At 46.1% G+C, this 18,963-nt stretch overlaps 1 protein-coding gene across 7 annotated transcripts in view; it reads right to left on the reverse strand.

Moving 5' to 3' along the window:
• CAMTA1 (calmodulin binding transcription activator 1) overlaps positions 1-18,963 on the reverse strand; it is a 241,455-nt gene that overhangs the window by 97,356 nt on the left and 125,136 nt on the right. For all 7 annotated transcript variants that reach the window (XM_058039298.1, XM_058039297.1, XM_058039300.1 and 4 more), the window contains exon 5: positions 15,298-15,369. In XM_058039298.1, coding sequence (XP_057895281.1) covers positions 15,298-15,369 — 72 coding nt within the window. The remainder of the gene's footprint in view (positions 1-15,297; positions 15,370-18,963) is intronic.

Below are 18,963 nucleotides of genomic sequence, written 5' to 3' on the forward strand. Positions count from 1 at the left end.
AGGTGCAACACAAATCCACAGCTAATGAACAAAATGTGTCTCATATTTAGGACGAGGGGACATACAAAAAGGTCACAAAAGGCCAGGATTAGCACCAGATTGAGCACTAAAACCAAAACAGAAAGCAACAGATGTTTCCCTCCTAATTTACTCCATTAGGATCTTCTCCAGCTAGCATGCACTGCTGCTTGCTAATGAAGCATTTCCATCTCCTTGCTGCACAACTCGTAAATAAACCGCCCTGAGGGTGGCAGCAGGAACTCAACCACCCCTCCCAGGCAGGCTTTCTCTCTTTTTATAAACCCTACTTTTTGTCAAAGAGAAAATAAAAATCTGTTCCCAAATTCTCAAGTAATTCTGACACAACTTCATTGCCTCCTTTTGCTGAACTGCATTTCTGAACAGGGATGCTCTAACCCCACAGTGAACCTCTGTTTCCTCATGCTCATCAAAGCAACTCTACCCATCATGAACAGCTGTGGATGCACCAGGTGTATTGACTTTTAAACTGCAGGAGCAAGGCACAACAGACCTAAAATAACAAAGTATTTCACCTCCTGTACTGCCACTCTTGGTATTTTACACTAAACTGAAGAAACGCCCCAAAGCTGTTCCCTGTGGCAGACCCACCTGGAAACAGCCCCCAGTTCCAGCCTGTGGTAAATAAATCACCTGCAGAACCAACCTCAGCATTGAAACCTGCCTCCTTTTGCTGCCCCAGCCACCACAGGCACGTCTGAGAGTCCTAACCCCAGCTGCCATGGGCAGGGTCAGCTATCCCAGGTTGTCCAACCTGGCTTTGAACACCTTCAGGTTTGGGGCACCCACTGGGCAACCAGTTCCAGTGCCTCATCACCTCCCCAGTAAAGAATTTCCTCCATTAACCTAAATTTCTCTTCTTTCAATTTATACCCATACACACATCCCTGCCCATTGCACTACAGCTTAATTATAATGCTCTCGCAAAGAATTTCAATTTCTCCTACCAAGGGAACGAGCTCTGTAATGAAAAGGCTTTATTAAAATAGAATGTAAAACATGATATTAATTAACGAGGCTGTGCAGGTGTGTTCATGAGCTCTGTTAAACACTGAAGGGAGGTGGAGCAGGGTCAGCTGTGGGACAACACCCCCATGGCCATCGTGCCACATGCCCTATCTTACACAATGCTCTGCCCAGGTCTGAACTCAAATGGGAAATACCACAGAGCACCTGGGGAGAAGATGATAAAAATGTGCTCCTGGCAGGAATTCAATGAGAGTTTTAAAGCAGAACCAGCCCGTGCTGTGCTCACCACCACAGCACCTGAGAGATCTGACCAGGCAGAATTTCGAGGTGAGAATTAACACGGACCAACAGCACTTAAGGTCAGAATGCCTTATCACACAGAAAAACATGAGCTTAAAGACAGGCCTGGCTGACACTGACATAAAACTCCTGCAGATGGAGAGCCAGCGAGAGCCAAAATGTCACGGAAGACGCATCAAGCTGCAGCGAGGTTCTCAAGGACTTGCAGATTGTGTGGGGTTATTTTTTTATGTTTTTTTGGTTTTTGACATTTGGCTCGAATCTGTGTCCTTCATTATCTGGGTGTCTGCAAACCGGAAGCACCCCAAGATTGTGTGGGGTTATTTTTTTTGGTTTTTGACATTTGGCTCGAATCTGTGTCCTTCATTATCTGGGTGTCTGCAAACCTGAAGCACCCCAGTGGCTGCTGGAGCTGCAGTGAAAGACACCCCCACAGTTATGTGCAGGGCCAGTTTGTCTCCTCTGACAGGAGCTCATATGTGGGATGATATTCTTCACTCCCTCCAGCTTATTTGCAGAAATGCAGCAAATTATACTGCAGCAGGTGTGAGCATTATGCAGGGCTATTAAAAGGAGGCTGCTGGTATCTTACACATCAACACAAGAAGAAAACCCACCCATGACACACATTCATATCCATGTTAGGCTTGTAGGTACTATCAGGGCTACAGCCTGGGTGCAATTCTGTTCTCAGGGTCTCTTTTGGTAGAACAGAGATATTCAGAGATATTTATTCTGTGGGCCAGATATACTTTGCTGAGTAAGCTAATCACTCCAGGTATGTAAAAACCATCAGCAGATCCATCAGCCAGCCCTTGGAGAGGCTGTGTCCTGCCTCACAGCTCTGCTTCAACACCTGGTTCAGATCAGAACCCCCTGGGACCCTCCCACACCCTTGCCAAAGGGAGCATCTCCTGACTTCCAAGCAATTAATCTGAAATAAAAACTTAGCACAACCTTACACTGAGTTTTAATACAATTCCACAGAGCTCTATGTATAAATGCATGTGGGAAGTGTGGTTTGTTCTGCTTTGCAGGAACTACATGCTAGCACCCCCTCTGCATGACAGAGCTGCAGCTGTTATACATACACACAGCCAATTTTTATGGCTCAGCTCTAAACCTCTGAAAAATAAGGTTTTTAATAGAAATCCTGACACCATCTAAAATATGGCAGCACTACTGGGTGCTGCTGGAATATGGCCCTAATTTATAAACCAGGGAGAAATCCTGTTCCATTTTGAAACTAAGAGACAGTAATCTAGAAAAAGGGTAAACCACAGGGAAAAATGGTAGTGTTGTCCATGAGCTATAGTGTCTAGTCCATCCAACAACTCAAAAATAAAATAGGATGCCACAATATTTAGGTCATGCACTGAATCTTGGACTGTCACAAAATAAAAACATGGTGTATCCTAGATGGGGGTATATTTCATAGAGCCATATGCCATTTTCCATGCTTCTGGGTAGTATTTTTCCAATGAAAATCTGATATGAGAACACTGGAAGTAAAGAAAAAAAATTTACGAGAGAAGTAGAACCCAAACCCTCCGGTTTTGCTTGATACAATAAATGTTTTTGCAAGAGGCCTTCAGTGTACTCCCTTCTAAATTGAAAGAAGTGGTGAAGCAGCAGATTGCTCACTCACAGGAGACACAAGTTTATCACTAAACCTTAGGAAAAAGCTCTGGATTGCCTTGAGGCTCCAGCTTTGCATTAAAATGCATTGAGGAGGTGGTGATTCAGGGGGCAGTGGACCAGAAACCTGTTTGAGATATTCCTGGTGCCCCTGAAACACTGAGAAAAGGATTCAGCCTTGGGATTTCTGTTTGAAGAGTGACTCTGTGCCTGCTCGGGCACCACAACCCTGGACACTGCTCCCAGCACCAGCTGGGAGGAGGCAGAGGGACACACCTGGCTCAGGAAGAGCTGCTCATTTGCAATATTGGGAAAGAAACAGGAACCTTTTGGAAAAAGGGATGGAAATTACGAGGCCAGTGAGGATTTTACTCATCAATATCAATTGCTCCAAAGCCTAGAAAGAATTCTGTCTCTTCTCCCCTACACCCCAACACTAATCCATCCTGCTACAGCCCAAATAAAGGACATTATTCCTCCACAAGGAGCTTTGGGGGCTCACAGGTCTACCCTGCAATTTTCATTGTGGCCATCCTGGATTCCTTTCCTACTTTCCCTAAACCATCTCCTTTTGCAAGCTCAACATCACAGGAGAATAAATCCAGAATTATTGCATTTTCCTGCTAAAACTATTTCCCAGCAGACTTGTTACAAAGCAAGCACACCACATCTTGCTGGCCACATCACTGTCCACCAGGCTGGCAAGATTTCACCTGCCTCAGGCTCAGCCCCCCTGCATTCCTCATGAACAAAAAGCAGGATTTGCTTATGGAAAAAGCCAAGTAGCACTGCACACAGCTGTGCTTCCCCCCAAACCTTCCCCACAGGCACTGCAGGAATGCCCAGAATGAGGGCAGGAAAGGGGCTCAACTCTTCATGAGCTGTTAGCAGGCTAACGAGGGCATCTGCAGGAGGAATAGGCACTAAAACTGAAACTAGATACAATATAAATATCCCAGAGCTGGATTTCCTAAAAAAGATTCTGCTGAGCTATAGTTCCACATCAAATTTTTATTGAATACATTTTCTTCTGAGAATTTGTGCACTAAAACCAGTCAGAATCATATGAGAGGAGTATAAATTTCACGTACAGTTTTCACTGCAAACATCCTTCAGGAGAAAAAGCAAAAAGCACTTTTTAATCAAGCCCACTCCACATCCTCTCCCTCCTCCCATGGAACCCAAGTGGGAGGGTGGGAATTGGAGCCCCTGCAGCACTGGGGAGCTGTGGGGAGGGATGCTCTGCCTGAAATTATGGGGAGGGGGACATGATGTCCCCTTTACCATGCCTGAAGGCAATGCCTTGGTCTGCTTCAGAGTAAAGCTGTGAAAAAGGTGAATTTTAAAGCAATTTATATTCTTAGCTGACAATGTGAATTCACACTATTTCAGCAAACTGTTGTTAAAACCCAAATGTGACATTGCCTCTTCTCCCAAATTCAGAGCTGCCCCTCCAAAACTTACTTGGTCACATTATTTTCTGAATCTGGAATGGATTTCCTGTCTGATTCTACAAAACCCAAAATGAGGGGTTAGTTCCCTGGAAGGACAATGTTTCTCACTGTACAAATGATTTTGGGTCACTTTGAGCTTGAAAAGGCTCTAGGATCTGAAATGCTATTACAAACAGAAAAGCTATTTTAGTCAACTTCTTTCAGCAGCATCCCAGCACCCAACACTTTTAACTTCTTCTCCCCCAACAACTACAAGGAGAACTCAGAAAAAAACTTATTCTCTCTGAGGTTTCCAGATTTGTCACTGTAATGTAAACTTTAAACAAATCTAAATTTGAGCATCTTTCAGCACTTGAGCTGGTCCTGGTGGCTGTGTTGCCCAGATGCTCACATGGCAGCTCCTCCTTGGATATTGAACTACCTGGACCCCTGAGAAGAAAATTACACTGAAGAAAAGGTCAATAAATGGCAGAGAGGAGATGGCATCCCATAATAGTTATAATTACTGTTTATCAGAGTGCTGCACTGCACAGATAGCAGGTTACAGGATGTATTTGCTGGGGTTTTTTTTATTAAAAGAGGACATGGCTGCAGGACTGAGTGGATCCCATGACTCTGCTGTGCCACAGGACACACCACACAGTCACAGAATCTCCTCTGTGCAACCAGTGACCTTGAGGAATGTTGCATTCATTTTTCTGCCTGCATATTTCTGTGATGGATTTATTGTTCAATAAACCCAAAAGAACAAGTCAGTATTTGATGCTGGAGCTCTTTGTGCCAGTGCCAAGAGCTGCAGGAGGAGCTGGGGCTGGTTCTGCACCTTGCTCAGACTGCTCATGGCAGAATTGATGTTGTGGCTCCATTCTCCACTGCAGGCCAAGGAGGGGATGAATCTTCCATGAGGATTCCTTTGCCTATAAAGTTTTACACTAGGCATGTAAAGCAAATTCCCAACAGGACAGCTCAAGGAAATGCAAAAGCATGAGATGAGCAAAATTTGACTGGTGTGCTTCAGAAAGTCATTAGGTATCTCTAGGGGGATACTGTAAAACCAGACAGAGACAGCGCATCTGTGCTGGTCAACAGGGGTTGAAAGACTCTGAGATGCTTGGCTGAACCAACCTGACAAGGTCCTTGCACCCCAGAGCACTCAGACACCAGTGCTGTGTCTTGAGAACAGCAAAATCCCTACAGAAAGTGACTCAAGTCTAAGTTATAGAGAGGAATAAACACCAGTGCTCTGCATTCAGAAATAAACACTGTGATTATGGAGCCGCTGGTGCCAGCTTGTGAAGAGTTCCACAAACAAAGATAATTGAAGAAATTAATAATATTGGTGGTAACTGGTGAAAATCTTCACCATTCACCAGGGAGAACAAGCTCCTCTCTCCCTTCTCCAGCAGAAAGTGCCTCAGCTGAAGGGTGGCAGTGATGAGAGCTCAGCAGAAGGGCAGAGCTGTGTGTGCCACCAGGTACCATGGGCAGCACTGGGAGCAGCCATTCCCTCCTGCCATACCACCAGGAGAACAGCATAAAGACACACTGAATCAAACACTTATTTTGTCCTGGTTACATTATTGGGAAATCTGCTTTTCTGGGAAGAAGAGAATTTGCAGTGACTTAAACTGATAAAAACTTCAACCTCTATTTCACTCTGTCATGCTTTCTTGGCTGCCCATGGCCAATAAGCAGCAGGAGCCAGCAGACAGTTGTGCCATACACACCCCACAGCAGCACGAGGAACAGAGGCAAAGCTGATGTTTCAGGGAAAAATACGTACAGAGATAAAAATTCTGCACTTTTTCCTTGACACAGAAAACAATCCCCTTAGGAACACTGCCTGTTCAGAAGCAAAAGCCATTTAGGTTGGCCCTTCTCCTCTGGCTTTTGCCCCTCCATTAATACACTAAAGAAGACCATGATCTCACAGAGGACTAAGGTTGTGGTCCCTACACACCATTTCCACAGCCTCAGAGGGGAGCACAGCATTTTACTGTGCAGACCATGAACTTGGGGCTCTTTTTGAATGATTTCACAGAGAACTAAGGCTGTGGTCCCTGCACACCATTTCCACAGCCTCAGAGGGGAGCACAGCATTTTACAGTGCAGACCATGAACTTGGGGCTCTTTTTAAGAACCTTCACTGCCTCTCACTAAGGGTAGTGCACCATGTGTGCATCCATGGGTCTAACAGCCACTTTGCCATGGCCTGACCCACAACTTAACCATGGGTGTGGAGAGAGGGATGCAGGGATGGCTCCCAGGTGGGATCAGGTGGCAGGATGCAGGTGGCAGCTGTGGGAGGTGACAGGGATGGAGATTCTTCGCTTCTCACCACTGAGGCAGTGTGAGACACAAGAGGCATCAGAGCTTCATTAACCCAGGGCAGCGCAGACGTCAGTGACAGCTGAGGCAGCCAGCTGATAGAAAGGGAGTAGAGACTCCTTCAGAAATGAAAGATTATTCTGAGAATAAAAGCAACCAGGGTAATCAGCAAGACGTTTACAAAGGCGAAGGATAGAAGGAAGAGCACTCAAACCTGCAGGCACCTGGGAAGTGATTTATCCAAAACACTTACAAAAGTGTTCCTTAACAAATAAAATACAAGGGTAACTCACTGCAGGCCAAAACACTGCATATTAAAGGAAAAAATACCCTGCTTTAGAAAGAGAGACTTCAGCTTTGGCAGCATCTGCTTCAAGTCCTCTGCTGCCCACGCCAGAACAAACTCCAGATCTCTAAACTCAAATTGTAATTTGCTTCACTACAGAATTCCCAACTCAAGCCCCAATTATAACTCTCTAGTGAGGGTGAAACTCCAGCCAAGGCTATAATACATTCACAGACACCTGCAGACCTAATAATTGACCAGGGAGGACGTGGGTGAGCTCAGCAGAATTGCTGCATTGCTCCTGCAAGGCTCGGTGTCCTACACCAGCAAACAGCTTCACTACTGCAAGGTGCATAATTTAATAAACCATTAACTCAAACCTGAGGTGAAGTAAATTCAGCGTATTATATATTTCAAAATAGCATTAGAATTCAATTTAAGTGTCACCAAAAACCTAATCCTCAGTATACAGAGCATATTAATAAGTGTCTTGGAGCCTGTGGTTTGATTTCATTTCCAGCTGGGCTGTGCTGCCGCATGGCTGCGATCCCTGCTGCGAGGATGTGACAGCAGCACTGCCCTGAACAGGGCAGGATCACAGGGATGACAGTCCCACCCTCTGGGGTCTTCCCAGGAGAACACAGGGGTGGCAGCTGAAGCACAAGAAATCCTGCTTCCAGTGGTGTCACTTCTTGGTGTCCCTGCTGAGGTGCTGATGTTCCCCACTGACAGCAGGCTGCTCACAGGGCCCCGACCCACCCCTGCTCTGGGTCCCTCTGCAGCAAAACTCATTTTAGGTGAGGCAGGAGCTCCTGTTCACAGTGAGCTGCTGGGTGAGGCACAAACAGGCACCCTGTGGCTGCTCCCCAGCCATGCTATGGTGCGTGTCCCCAGGGAGGGACAGAGACAATGCTTTCCCTCCCCTGGGAAGGAAAGGGCAAATGGGGCATTATTTCTGCCAATGCTTTCCCTCCCCTGGCTCAAGCATCCAGGGATAATGGGGCATTATTTCCACCAGTGCTTTCCCTCCCCTGGTCAAGCATCCATGGCAAACGGGGCATTATTTCCACCAATGCTTTCCCTCCCCTGGTCAAGCATCCAGGGCAAACGGGGCATTATTTCCACCAATGCTTTCCCTCCCCTGGTCAAGCATCCAGGGCAAACGGGGCATTATTTCCACCAGTGCTTTCCCTCCCCTGGTCAAGCATCCAGGGCAAACGGGGCATTATTTCCACCAAGAGCTGAGAGCACCAAACCTTTCCTCCCTTTCTGTGGGAGTTGGACACATTTTGGCCTTTTCTCCATCGCCTCTGCCAGAACTTCTCTTGATCAGCAACCCAGGCACATCCCCCAGCAGTTTGGGAAATGCATCCCTTCTATAAATGACAACAGATTATTTAAGCAACAACTAAAGCACTCTGACTGCTTTTTAGTTTGCTTGCATTAACGTCAGTCTCCTCATATATCTAGGGAACGAATCCGGGATTTTCTTTAAAATGGTGGAGAGCAGTACAAAAATAGAAGCCCGCTTGTCTAAAATAAAGTTATGTGTTTGAAAGGGTTGGAAATTGTTTTTTAATCACAGGCGTCTTTCTTCTGGAATATAGTCTGCCGTCTATACATTCTGCTCTTCCACCCAATTTCTCAGGAAAATGCAGCAAGTGTGTTAATAAATAATTTATAAAAACATTACAAAAGATAAAGCGCTGCTGCTAAAACATTTCCAGCCTTTGACACACCAGTTCATTTGTAATCCTCTTTGCCTCCCCTTCACTGGAACATCAGCAGAGGGTTTGTGCTGCTGCTCTCACAGCCCACTTCACCCACCCTGCACAGTCTCTGGTTCACAGGGATCCAGGCAGACACCAGACCAAGCCACAGCTCAGTTTTATCTACTGTAGATTTCTGTCTGCATGGAAAATGTTTCTCATGGAAGCAACATCTGATTTATTTTCACCATTTTGCATGAGAGGATGGCTGCAAATGCAGGTGGCTGTCCCAACACACAGAGCCCCAGGGTTTGTCCTTCCTCCAGCAGCACACAAGCTGTGCTCTCTGTGACACTCCACTGGGTGGCTGGCAGCAGGATGCTCAGGACCCTTTATTTCTCTTACACAGTTTCCCTGAAATTCTCTTTCAGGAGTCAGTATGTTAGGTATATGACCAAAAAAAAAAAAAAAGAAACAACACAAAAAACCCCTGGACAATTATTACAAAAGAGTTCACAGAACCCTTGGAATTTCAGTTGGACTGAGCAATAATTTTTGCACAGCTCCACCAACTCCATGAGTATTTCAGATCTTTAATGAACCCTGAAAAAGATGATGGGAAATCTTGAGACGTGGCTGTTCCAGTGACTGCAGCAGCAGGGACACAGCAACGAGCACAGTGCCTTCAGAAGAGCTGGTGAGAGGATGAAAGGAGGGAAAGAAGAGAGCATCCTTCAGAGAGATCAAGCCAAAGGCATGTTAAGAAAGCATGAAAAGGGTACCCACAACTTCCCCATCCTCTGAAAATGCTTGTGCATCGTGAAGCCAAGTGATAACACAAGACTGCTGCATGTCACAGACACATTTTCTGAAAAATCCTTCCCTTAGGACTTTTCCTCCTGAGAAGCTGAGAGGCCTCAAGAACAAAATGCAAACAATGATTATCTGCTGCTGTGGGATGCAACAGGTGCATCTGTGATTGGTCTCATGTGGTTGTTTCTGATTAATGGCCAATCACAGTCAGCTGGCCCACACTTTCTGTCCGGGCCACAAACCTTTGTTATCATTCTTTCTTTTTCTATTCTTAGCTAGCCTTCTGATGAAATCCTTTCTTTTATTCTTTTAGTATAGTTTTAATGTTATATATATATCATAAAATAATAAATCAAGCCTTCTGAAACATGGAGTCAGATTCTTGTCTCTTCCTTCATCCTAAGATTCCAGTGAACACCATCACAGCTGCATCCTGCCAATGTCTGGTACCAAAGGCACCTCTGCTGCTACAGCTCAGAGCTAAATTAGCACAGATTCTGCTCTCCTGGAAGTGCTGTTTGGTCTCCCCACACCCAGCACAGCTCCACATGCACACAGAGCACTGGAACAGGAACCACACGTCTGCTCTGTGAACATCCCAGTCACGCTTGGGATGTGCTGCCCCACTGAAGGTGGTTTGGTACCACAGACCAAGCTCTGCTGTACTTCTGCCCCACTTCATTTCACCCCACAGGCTAAAACACACTTTGGGAACAGGTGCCAGCATAGCAGCAACAGTTTGTAACCCTGTTAGCAGAAATGCACAGGCTCCTTGTGCTGAGGCCTCGCTCACATCCCACCCCCCAACACACAGACCCAGCTGAGTGCCCATGTGCAGCACAGCATTCTCTGTGCTTTATTGCCCAGCCACTTTTATTTCACCCAAATGAAAAATAAAAACCCATTACTAAGCAAAAGTCTTGAGAAATTTTATGAGATTGTAATGCTTCCAGTTTATGTTGAAAAAGCCCCAAATCCTCAAGCTGTCTGTCGCTGCTCCAGCCAGGGAAGCAGGAGATGCTGCTGACACAGCACAGCACAAGTGATCAGAGAGGGAAATGCTGCTCTGACTGGGTGCTATCAAAAATAAATGGGAAGGGCTTCCTCTTGTTTAGGGCATAATGGAAAACCATGGCAAAAAATACAGAACAAACGGTAAATTTATGCAGGACAGTGACAGATGTCATGTAGAACATTTTAAATGAGTTTTAGGTCTTGATATTTTCTGCCCACAGCTTTCAGACAAGATGTATTTTAGGAAGGGAACACACTCAGGGGGCATCAAGCATCAGTGCAGACACTCATAGTAACAAACTGCTGAATATTCAAGTGTATCAGAAGGAAGAATTCAGAAAAAAAACCCAACAGAGTAAAGAGAGAATATTGCAAAAGCCTCTGACATTCAATCAGTGCTTACACATCCTCTGCAAGGCACAGCTGGTGCACACAGAGCCACGGGAACAGTAATTAAATACCAGAACCCAAACACTGCCCACCCCCAGTGCCCCCCCAGCATCTCCCACTGGCTCCTTCTGTGGCAGGCAGGATGTCACACCTGCCATGATGTCCCTGCTGCTGTCCCTGACTTTCTCCTGCCATTTCCTACCCTACAGAGAACTATTCCATGACTTCCATGGCTGCTGGGAGCATCCTGTGAGTGTGTGAGCAATAAAGATGAAATGCAGTTTCCCCCCAGGCTCCCAGAGAACTGGATTATCACATTTCAGCAATTACTGCAAACACTGGATTTACAACAGGGCTCTGTGCAGCTCTGCTGTGTCCCTGTGCCTGCCTGCATCCCACTCTGCTTCCTTGGCTCACCTGCCACTCTTCTGCACCAATTCTGAATTATTCAGTGAGCAGTTAATGCATGTGCAATGTGAAACAGCTCTCTGCCACCTCTCTTGTTAGTCTTCATTTGTTTAACTGGCCAAGAGGTCTAAATTTACAAGTTTTTAGCATGATCCTATAGCATTGTACTTCTTAATTAAGAAAAAGGGCAACACTTTTAAAATATGTATTCCCTCCCATCCCCTGAACAGCAGCACTAGAGGAGACATCAGTATCTGCTACAGGTGGAACACAATGAGCCTCTAACAAACTCAGCATCTGCAGCTGTGCAGCACAGGAGTGGGAGTGAGCAAGGGGCCCATCTCAGCCCATGGGTGAAGGCAAAGCCTCTGTAACCCTGGCAAGCAGCAGCCTGCCTGGCAGCCAGAATAATTTTCAGTTCCTGGGGTGCCAATTTCCAACACACAGAAGGGAACTCTGCATCTCCCTGCTCAGCTGTGCCAATGTTTGAAAATCATCCATGTCTGAGAATCCACATTTTCCCTCCACTAGTCAGTACAAGTACAAACAAGGGGTTTTCTTCTTTTTTTTTCCATTGACACAAAATCTGGTAGTATGCTGAAGGTCTAACATGGGCAGCCTGAGTCCTGACAGTGACAAACCAACACACTCAGGGTCACAGCTGTGCCATCACCCCCATATCAGAAAATAATTCAGCAGCTCTGCTCCACACTCAGTGAACTGTGGACAGCCAGGGCTCTGCATCTTCTCAGAAGCAAACAGATAATGTAAAACAATAAAAAAACTGAAGTCCTACTGGGGTATTCCCCAGCAACCAGTGAAGAGGCTGCCCGTGTCATCATCCCCATCTTCTCCTCTGCCTGTGTCACTCAGCACAATCTCTTATTTCTAGAGATCAGATAATCAAAACAAAAATATGAGAACTAAATGTAGGAAACCACCACCTTGGGCATGCTTTCTTCATTCAGGCCCAAGAGTGAGTGGCCAAGGGAGCATCCATGCAAGAGGCTGCCAGAGCCCAGGTTGGGACCATGTCCAGCAGGAATGTGTCAATGCTGGCTCGGCAATTACAGCACCTATTAAAAATACTAAAGGTCTGTGGGGTAAGGCAGCACTTAAAATCTGGTATCAAGAAAGCCTGAAATGTCCCAAAAACATGAAACCCCTTCAGAAGAGAGAGGAGGTGGAGGCCCCATGCAGCAGACCCAGCCACAGCTGCCAGCACCACAGCCTAAGAACTTCCAGCACAGACCCAGAAAACTGAATCAGGCAGTTCCAGATGATTGGTTCTCATTTCTCATCCCTCTGACCAGTCTGCAGGGAGCAGGCACATCATGTCAATCATAAATGACAACACAAAGTTGTTTAAGTAAGAAATTGGACATCATATAATTAATGGCTACGGTGCTGTGTAAATGCATGAGTAAGGCTGTGAGTCCCTGTGGCTGCTTTGAGTCCTGGCCTTTATGCTGAATATGTGAGGCAGAAAAGATCAAGAACATTTGTGTGGGGATTTTTAATCAATATCTAACCTGACAGTAGGATTTGGAGGAAGATCATCCCATAAAACATAGACAGCATTGCAGACTAATTGCATTTACTCCTCATTGACCAGACACTGCACAGAGAGCGCCCCAGGAAGGTGCTGGATGTGTCCCCAAAAATGGGAAAGTCACCCATGTGCCTCAGTGAGCTATAAAGCTAAACATATTACACATTGCCCTTGATAGTAAAAGGTTTTAAAATCATAGAATTCGGGGAATTAGAAAGAAGCTAGACTTAGTGGGGCCCTGGAAAAATGTTAAAAATAGACTCTGAAAATGTTAGGGTTTGTGTTTGCCAAATCATGTGAAATTGCACCTGCGTAAGCAGTATGATAAATGATATAATTGTTAGATGTGATGATTGTTTAGTAATTAAACATAATTATTGTTTAATCGTAAGAAGAATCATGAGAAACCATGTTAGAAGTTTGAGGGGGACCCCGAAGAGCCCATGCTTGGCTGAAATCTATGTAGACAATAGAACAATATAAATTTAATCATTAACATGAAAGTTATTTAACGATAGAATATAAAAACATGTTCACCCCGAACCCATGTGGGAGTCAGATTTGGGCTTGTACCCCTGACACCCAGAGCTCTTCAATAAAAGCACCTGCATGTAATCATTCTGTGATTATGTGTTTCTGAAGGCTACACCTATTTTTGTATATCAAACTCATTTACCAGTGAAAGCGTCTGAAGGAGATGCACAAAACACCTTCTGTCTCTGTGGTGTCCCTGCTCCTGAATTCACCAAGGAGCTGAGCACAGGCAGTGTGCAGAGATAGGGAAGTGCCATCTATTCTTGGCCAGCTCCTTTCTGCTGGCTGCACAACCTTGAGCTCATGACTGAAGGATGCCTGGAGATGCTGCCATGAATCACAGAGCCCTCTTCCTCCCACAGCCAAGGCACAGCACGTCCTTGTTGAGGAATACCAGTCTACCACAGCCACAGCGACGTGTCCCGCAGCACATTTTATAAATAGGCTTCTAAGAAATGTACTTCCCATCCTCTTGACAAAAAGTGATTACCAGAGCAAAGAAAATGACTAAACATTGATGCACACCCTGTGGAAGTGAAGAGCCAGACCCGGGGGAACAGCTCAGAGATCCTACAGTGCTGCAGTGCAACCCATCAGGGAGCTGCTGGCTGAGAGCCACAGCAGCCAGGGCCAGCAGCACTTCCAGGGAGCACATCACAACGAGAAAAAGCAATACAAAGCTTAGAAATGAAGAGAAAAGAGGTGACCTTTGGGGCCAGGAGCTCTCGAGGAGGACAAGCACAGCCGGGGCAGCTGGGAGGGAACGGGATCAATGCAGCCACGCCGTGATTTCAGAGGAGCCACAATTCTCCTCTCCCACCACTGCAGCCAAGCATCTCCTCTTTCCTTGCACACAGCATTTTTATGCCACAGATGCAAACAGAGCTGAGAACACACAGATATCACAGAGCAGGGTGACATCTGCTGCGTGTTTCCTTGGATTATGTCCATTGTGGGTTGTGAGGGGTCTGTCCTGCCCCAGTGACGGCAGCAGTGCCTTCTTTTTTTAATATGGAAGTGCAATTGCAAAACCAGGAAGAGAAACAGGAATTCTTTTCCATTTGCTTCTAGAAACAGATGTCACTTTCCTCAGACTTGTTTGTTTTCAGGACCATGGGAGTTTAATCTTTAAAACAATATTTTTACAGTATGTGTCAAGTGCCATTTCATAATGAAAGAAAACAAATTACTTCCACTTTGTACACCATAGTAACCAGTCAAGAATGTGAACAGCTCCTCAAAGGTGGGGTCAGCAAACACCCCCCCGGGCAAATTCCCACTTGAGATCCTTTGCACACCCCCACAGCCCCAGGGGAGCTGCCCAAACCCTGTGTAAATAAGAGGAAAATTTGGCTTGACTCCTCCTGGGACTTTGCTGTTCCCACAACAGCCAGAAGAAAAATCATTGAGTGACTTCAAATGCTCCCTGGAGACAGAATATCTCACTGGAGGAAAGCAGATCCACTGCAGGGCCAGCTCCAAGGTTCAAACACAGCCCCAGGGTTCTCCTCAAAGTCAAGCACAGCCCAGGGCTGGTATCTCTCCCACACCACTGTATGCCACTGTAGCACCCTGTATTCACTTGTCTGGCTCCTGCCTTGCTTCAGGATGGAACAACACAACCAGAAACCTCCAGAAAGTCTCACTTGAGCCAACTCCATGTTTAGATAACATATGAGCTGGCATCAGCTCCATACTGCTAGAGAAAATACATAATCCCTCCAAACAGAGACATACAACTGAGAAGACCCAATTCCCTTTCACACAAACAAAACCCCCCAGACAGTAAAGCACAGAATGCTGATCCCCCCTGGCAGGAGCTTGACCAGGTGACCCCAGAGAGAGAACTCGTTGTCATCCTACCTGCAGAAGCCAGTAGCACCTTCTGTGAAACGTGGGGATGATGGAGGAATGGACATAGCAGCCATACAGGCACTGGGGATACAAAAAAAGAGAGAGAAAGCAGAGTCAGGTTAGTGGAGGAACCATCCTGAGAGGCCGTGCTGGGGATGGGGCAGCAGAGAGACCCAGAAATGGAGGAGATTGTTCTGCCCTTGGGCTGGGGACAGACAGCTGGGGCAGACAGCACTGTGGTTTACATCCTGGTCTAAGCACTGCAAGCACTGCCACAGGTCACAGAAACCCATCCCCGCCATGCTACCCCCACCCAAGGGTGCCCAGAGCCAGCAGGGGCTCCTGTGGTGCTCAGTACAACACAGACAGGGCTGGTCTGGCCTTTGAATATTTGCTCCATCATATTTTTATTTTTTTGGCAAATACGACACATTCATCTCTTTTTCCACGGATTATCTCCTGGGTATTTCAACTGAAAACGTTGTATTTGTAAACTGAAGAAATTGCTGTTAGATATTTTAGACAGCAAAATGCCAAAATACAGTTTGTTTCTTTTCTTCTTTTTGGTTTTTTTTTTGGGGGGGTTTCTTTGTGGTTTTTGAGGTTTTTTTAAATGAATTCTGCTTCCCTGATTAACTGAAATCAGCAAAGCCGAGGAATTCTTTCTGCATTAAAAGCCCCCACATTTCCAGTATTTTAGAACTTTTTGGTTGGAAACCAAGCCCAGTGCCAACCCAAACGCACAGAACTGGTTTTAATTGCAAAGATCCCGAGCTCAGAGGGGGACATGTGCACTCAGTGAGCACATGGGGCTGCAGCAGTTCCCCCTCCCCATATCACTGCTCACAAGGTCGGCCTGAATTAAACAGGATTTAAAGACTGGCTGCTATCACTGAGTTATTTTTAAAACACAAATGACAAAGATTAATAATGTTTTTTTAAAATGTGTCAAGGGTACATTCCACACACTGAAATGCAGGGAGGAAAAACAGACGAGGGAAAAAAGCCCTGCAGAAAATAATCCAAAGAAAAGCTTAACATTTAAATCCCTCCCGAGGGTTGGAGAACAGCTGCCCTGACAGTGACTCCTGCACATGGCACTGCATGGAAAGGTCTGCAGTGCTCAGTTCTGCTGACTCAGAGCTGGTACCCCCACTCCAGAAAGCAGCTTGAGAGGGGCAGCATCTCCCAGTCCAACCAGTGAGGATGGCAGAGCTGGTCTGGAGCTGCTGGAGCAGCCTCACAGCAGCAGGGATCACCCTGTGAGATATATATCAATTTATTCCAGCCCCCCTGACTTGTTTCCCAGCCCAATTTGCTGTGGAGTCGATGGAAACTTTGCCCTGATTAAAACAAAAGCCAAGGCTGGGCTCTGTGCAGCCCGTGGGGCACAGCAGGCAGGAGCTCTGCCCTCCCTCTCCAGAGCTGTCTCGCAGATAATTCCAGAGCTGTCAATAATGAATCACACAAAAGCCTCCCACCTTCATGAAACTGGCTCTCAACATTTCAGCAAACCATTAAAAAAAAATCCTAACAGCTCACAGAATTCAAAAAAGCATACAGAGCACAGAAGGAATTTCTTAAATTTTTCTTTTCTTTTTTGTTTTTCCTCCCCACTGGATGGATGTTTTGAGGCTGGATGTCTTAACCTGGGCAGCTGGGATGAAGGAAACCCACACAGTGAGCAAGATCCTGGCCCTGGAGAGACAGCAGGAATTGTCCCCACAGCAGCAGAGAAACACTGCAGGGGCGAAGCAGACCCTGGGAGCCCAGCACACAAAATGAGTGATGACAGCAATAAAAACAACATTAATTTTGGGGTAAAAATGCGTAAGAAAAAGTTGAGGATATAAATAGAAACCTGGGAAATCTGTGTGTCATTGTTTTGGAGGATTCGCAAGATGAATGGGTTAAGCTCTGTGGGTGACACAAAATCTGCAGCTCAGCACGTGGGGGTTGAGGGGAGGTGGGTGTGGGATATTCCTGCACTCAGATCTGCTGACCCCTGCCTGGAATGGCCCAGGGCTGCTGAGCAACCAGCCAGCTCAACATCCTCTACAAATAATGAGGAGAGTGGAATCACTACCCTGCCCAGCCAGAGCAGGCACACAACCAGGGCAGAAGTAATACCTTCAGCTAAAGCGGTCTTTAAAATAAATTCTTGCTCAAAACAGGCAAAGGGGGTTTCGTTAGCTGTGTTTTCTTTCATTATTTTTAAATTCTTTTTTAGTGGGAAGGTAGAAAAAGGTAAAAATGCATAAGAAAATTTGAGGATATAAATAGAAACCTGGGAAATCTGTGTGTCATGGTTTTGGAGGATTTGCAAGATGAATGGGTTAAGCTCTGTGGGTGACACAAAATCTGCAGCTCAGCATGTTGTGAGGAGGTGGGTGTGGGATATTCCTGCACTCAGAGCTGCTGACCCCTGCCTTTGGCTCTAGGATGACCCAGGGCTCTGAGCAACCAGCCAGCTCAACATCCTCTGCAAATAATGAGGAGAGTGGAATCACCACCCTGCCCAGCCAGAGCAGGCACACAACCAGGGCAGAAGTAATACCTTCAGCTAAAGCGGCCTTTAAAATAAATTCTTGCTCAAAACAGGCAAAGGGGGTTTCGTTAGCTGTGTTTTATTTTTTTTTAATTCTTTTTTAGTGGGAAGGTAAAAGCTGCAGAGGCCTGTGTGTCTGTGGAGATGTTAATGCCAGGCTGGGCACTCAGCCAATGCATTAAGTGAAATCGAATTCCAGAAACCAGCTTTAATCAGCAGATTTTTAAGGTTAGAACGACTCTCTCCTCTGCAAGGCTTGCCAAGGTTAATTCTGTCCTGAGCAGGCTGAATTAATGGGCTGGACAGAGGAGAACTTTTTTTTTTTCATGATTCTCTTTTAAGTTTACAAAATCTCAAAGAGAAGAGAAAAGGCATTTTGGAGCAGTCAGAGGAGGAACAACATCTCAGCAGCTCATTGACTGCTGTGTGGAGAACACATTGGCATCAGCCTGACCCCAGAGGAGCCCTGAGCAGCTCCAGGCAAGGGAAACCCGGCTGTGGGGATGCTGTGGTGCCATCACCCACCAGGGAGGGTGACCCTAAAGGATGCCCTGAGCACACACCATGTCCTGCCACCAAGGGAATCCCTCCTGCACAGCTCCCCAGGATGAGCCCCTCACACCTGCCCCACTGCAGGAACCAGCTCCAGGCACCTCCTGAGCATCCCCACACTGCTGCTGGAGGGTCTGGCCCTGCCAGCTCTGCTGCAGCTCATCCCTTTGCAATTCCAGGGGTAATTAAAGAGGAAAAGCCTTCTCTGTGTGCAATTACAGCTGCCCGCCCTGCCATTTGTATGCAGTGCACATTTGGCATTACCAAACTTCGGAAAACTGGAGGGAGGGGGGGTATAAAATCAAATTATTAGTGGATTTTTTTTATCCTGAGCTCCTTAAAGTGATTGTGGCTTATTTAAAAATAATACAATAATGCTGAGGTGTTCTTTCTTAACAAGCATACCTTGGGAATGGAAATAAGAAAGCAGGAGAATCAAAAATTCAAGATAGGGTTGGACAGGCTTTGAAATTCTTCTCCCTGGTGAGTTCCACTAGTGGATATTTTAAAAACCCTAAAAACCGCCTAGATTTTGTTCAGATTTTCACACTGAATTCCCAATTCCCTTAATAAGA

Source organism: Melospiza georgiana, chromosome 22 (genome assembly GCF_028018845.1).
Source record: "Melospiza georgiana isolate bMelGeo1 chromosome 22, bMelGeo1.pri, whole genome shotgun sequence".
In the NCBI taxonomy this organism is placed as follows: domain Eukaryota; kingdom Metazoa; phylum Chordata; class Aves; order Passeriformes; family Passerellidae; genus Melospiza; species Melospiza georgiana.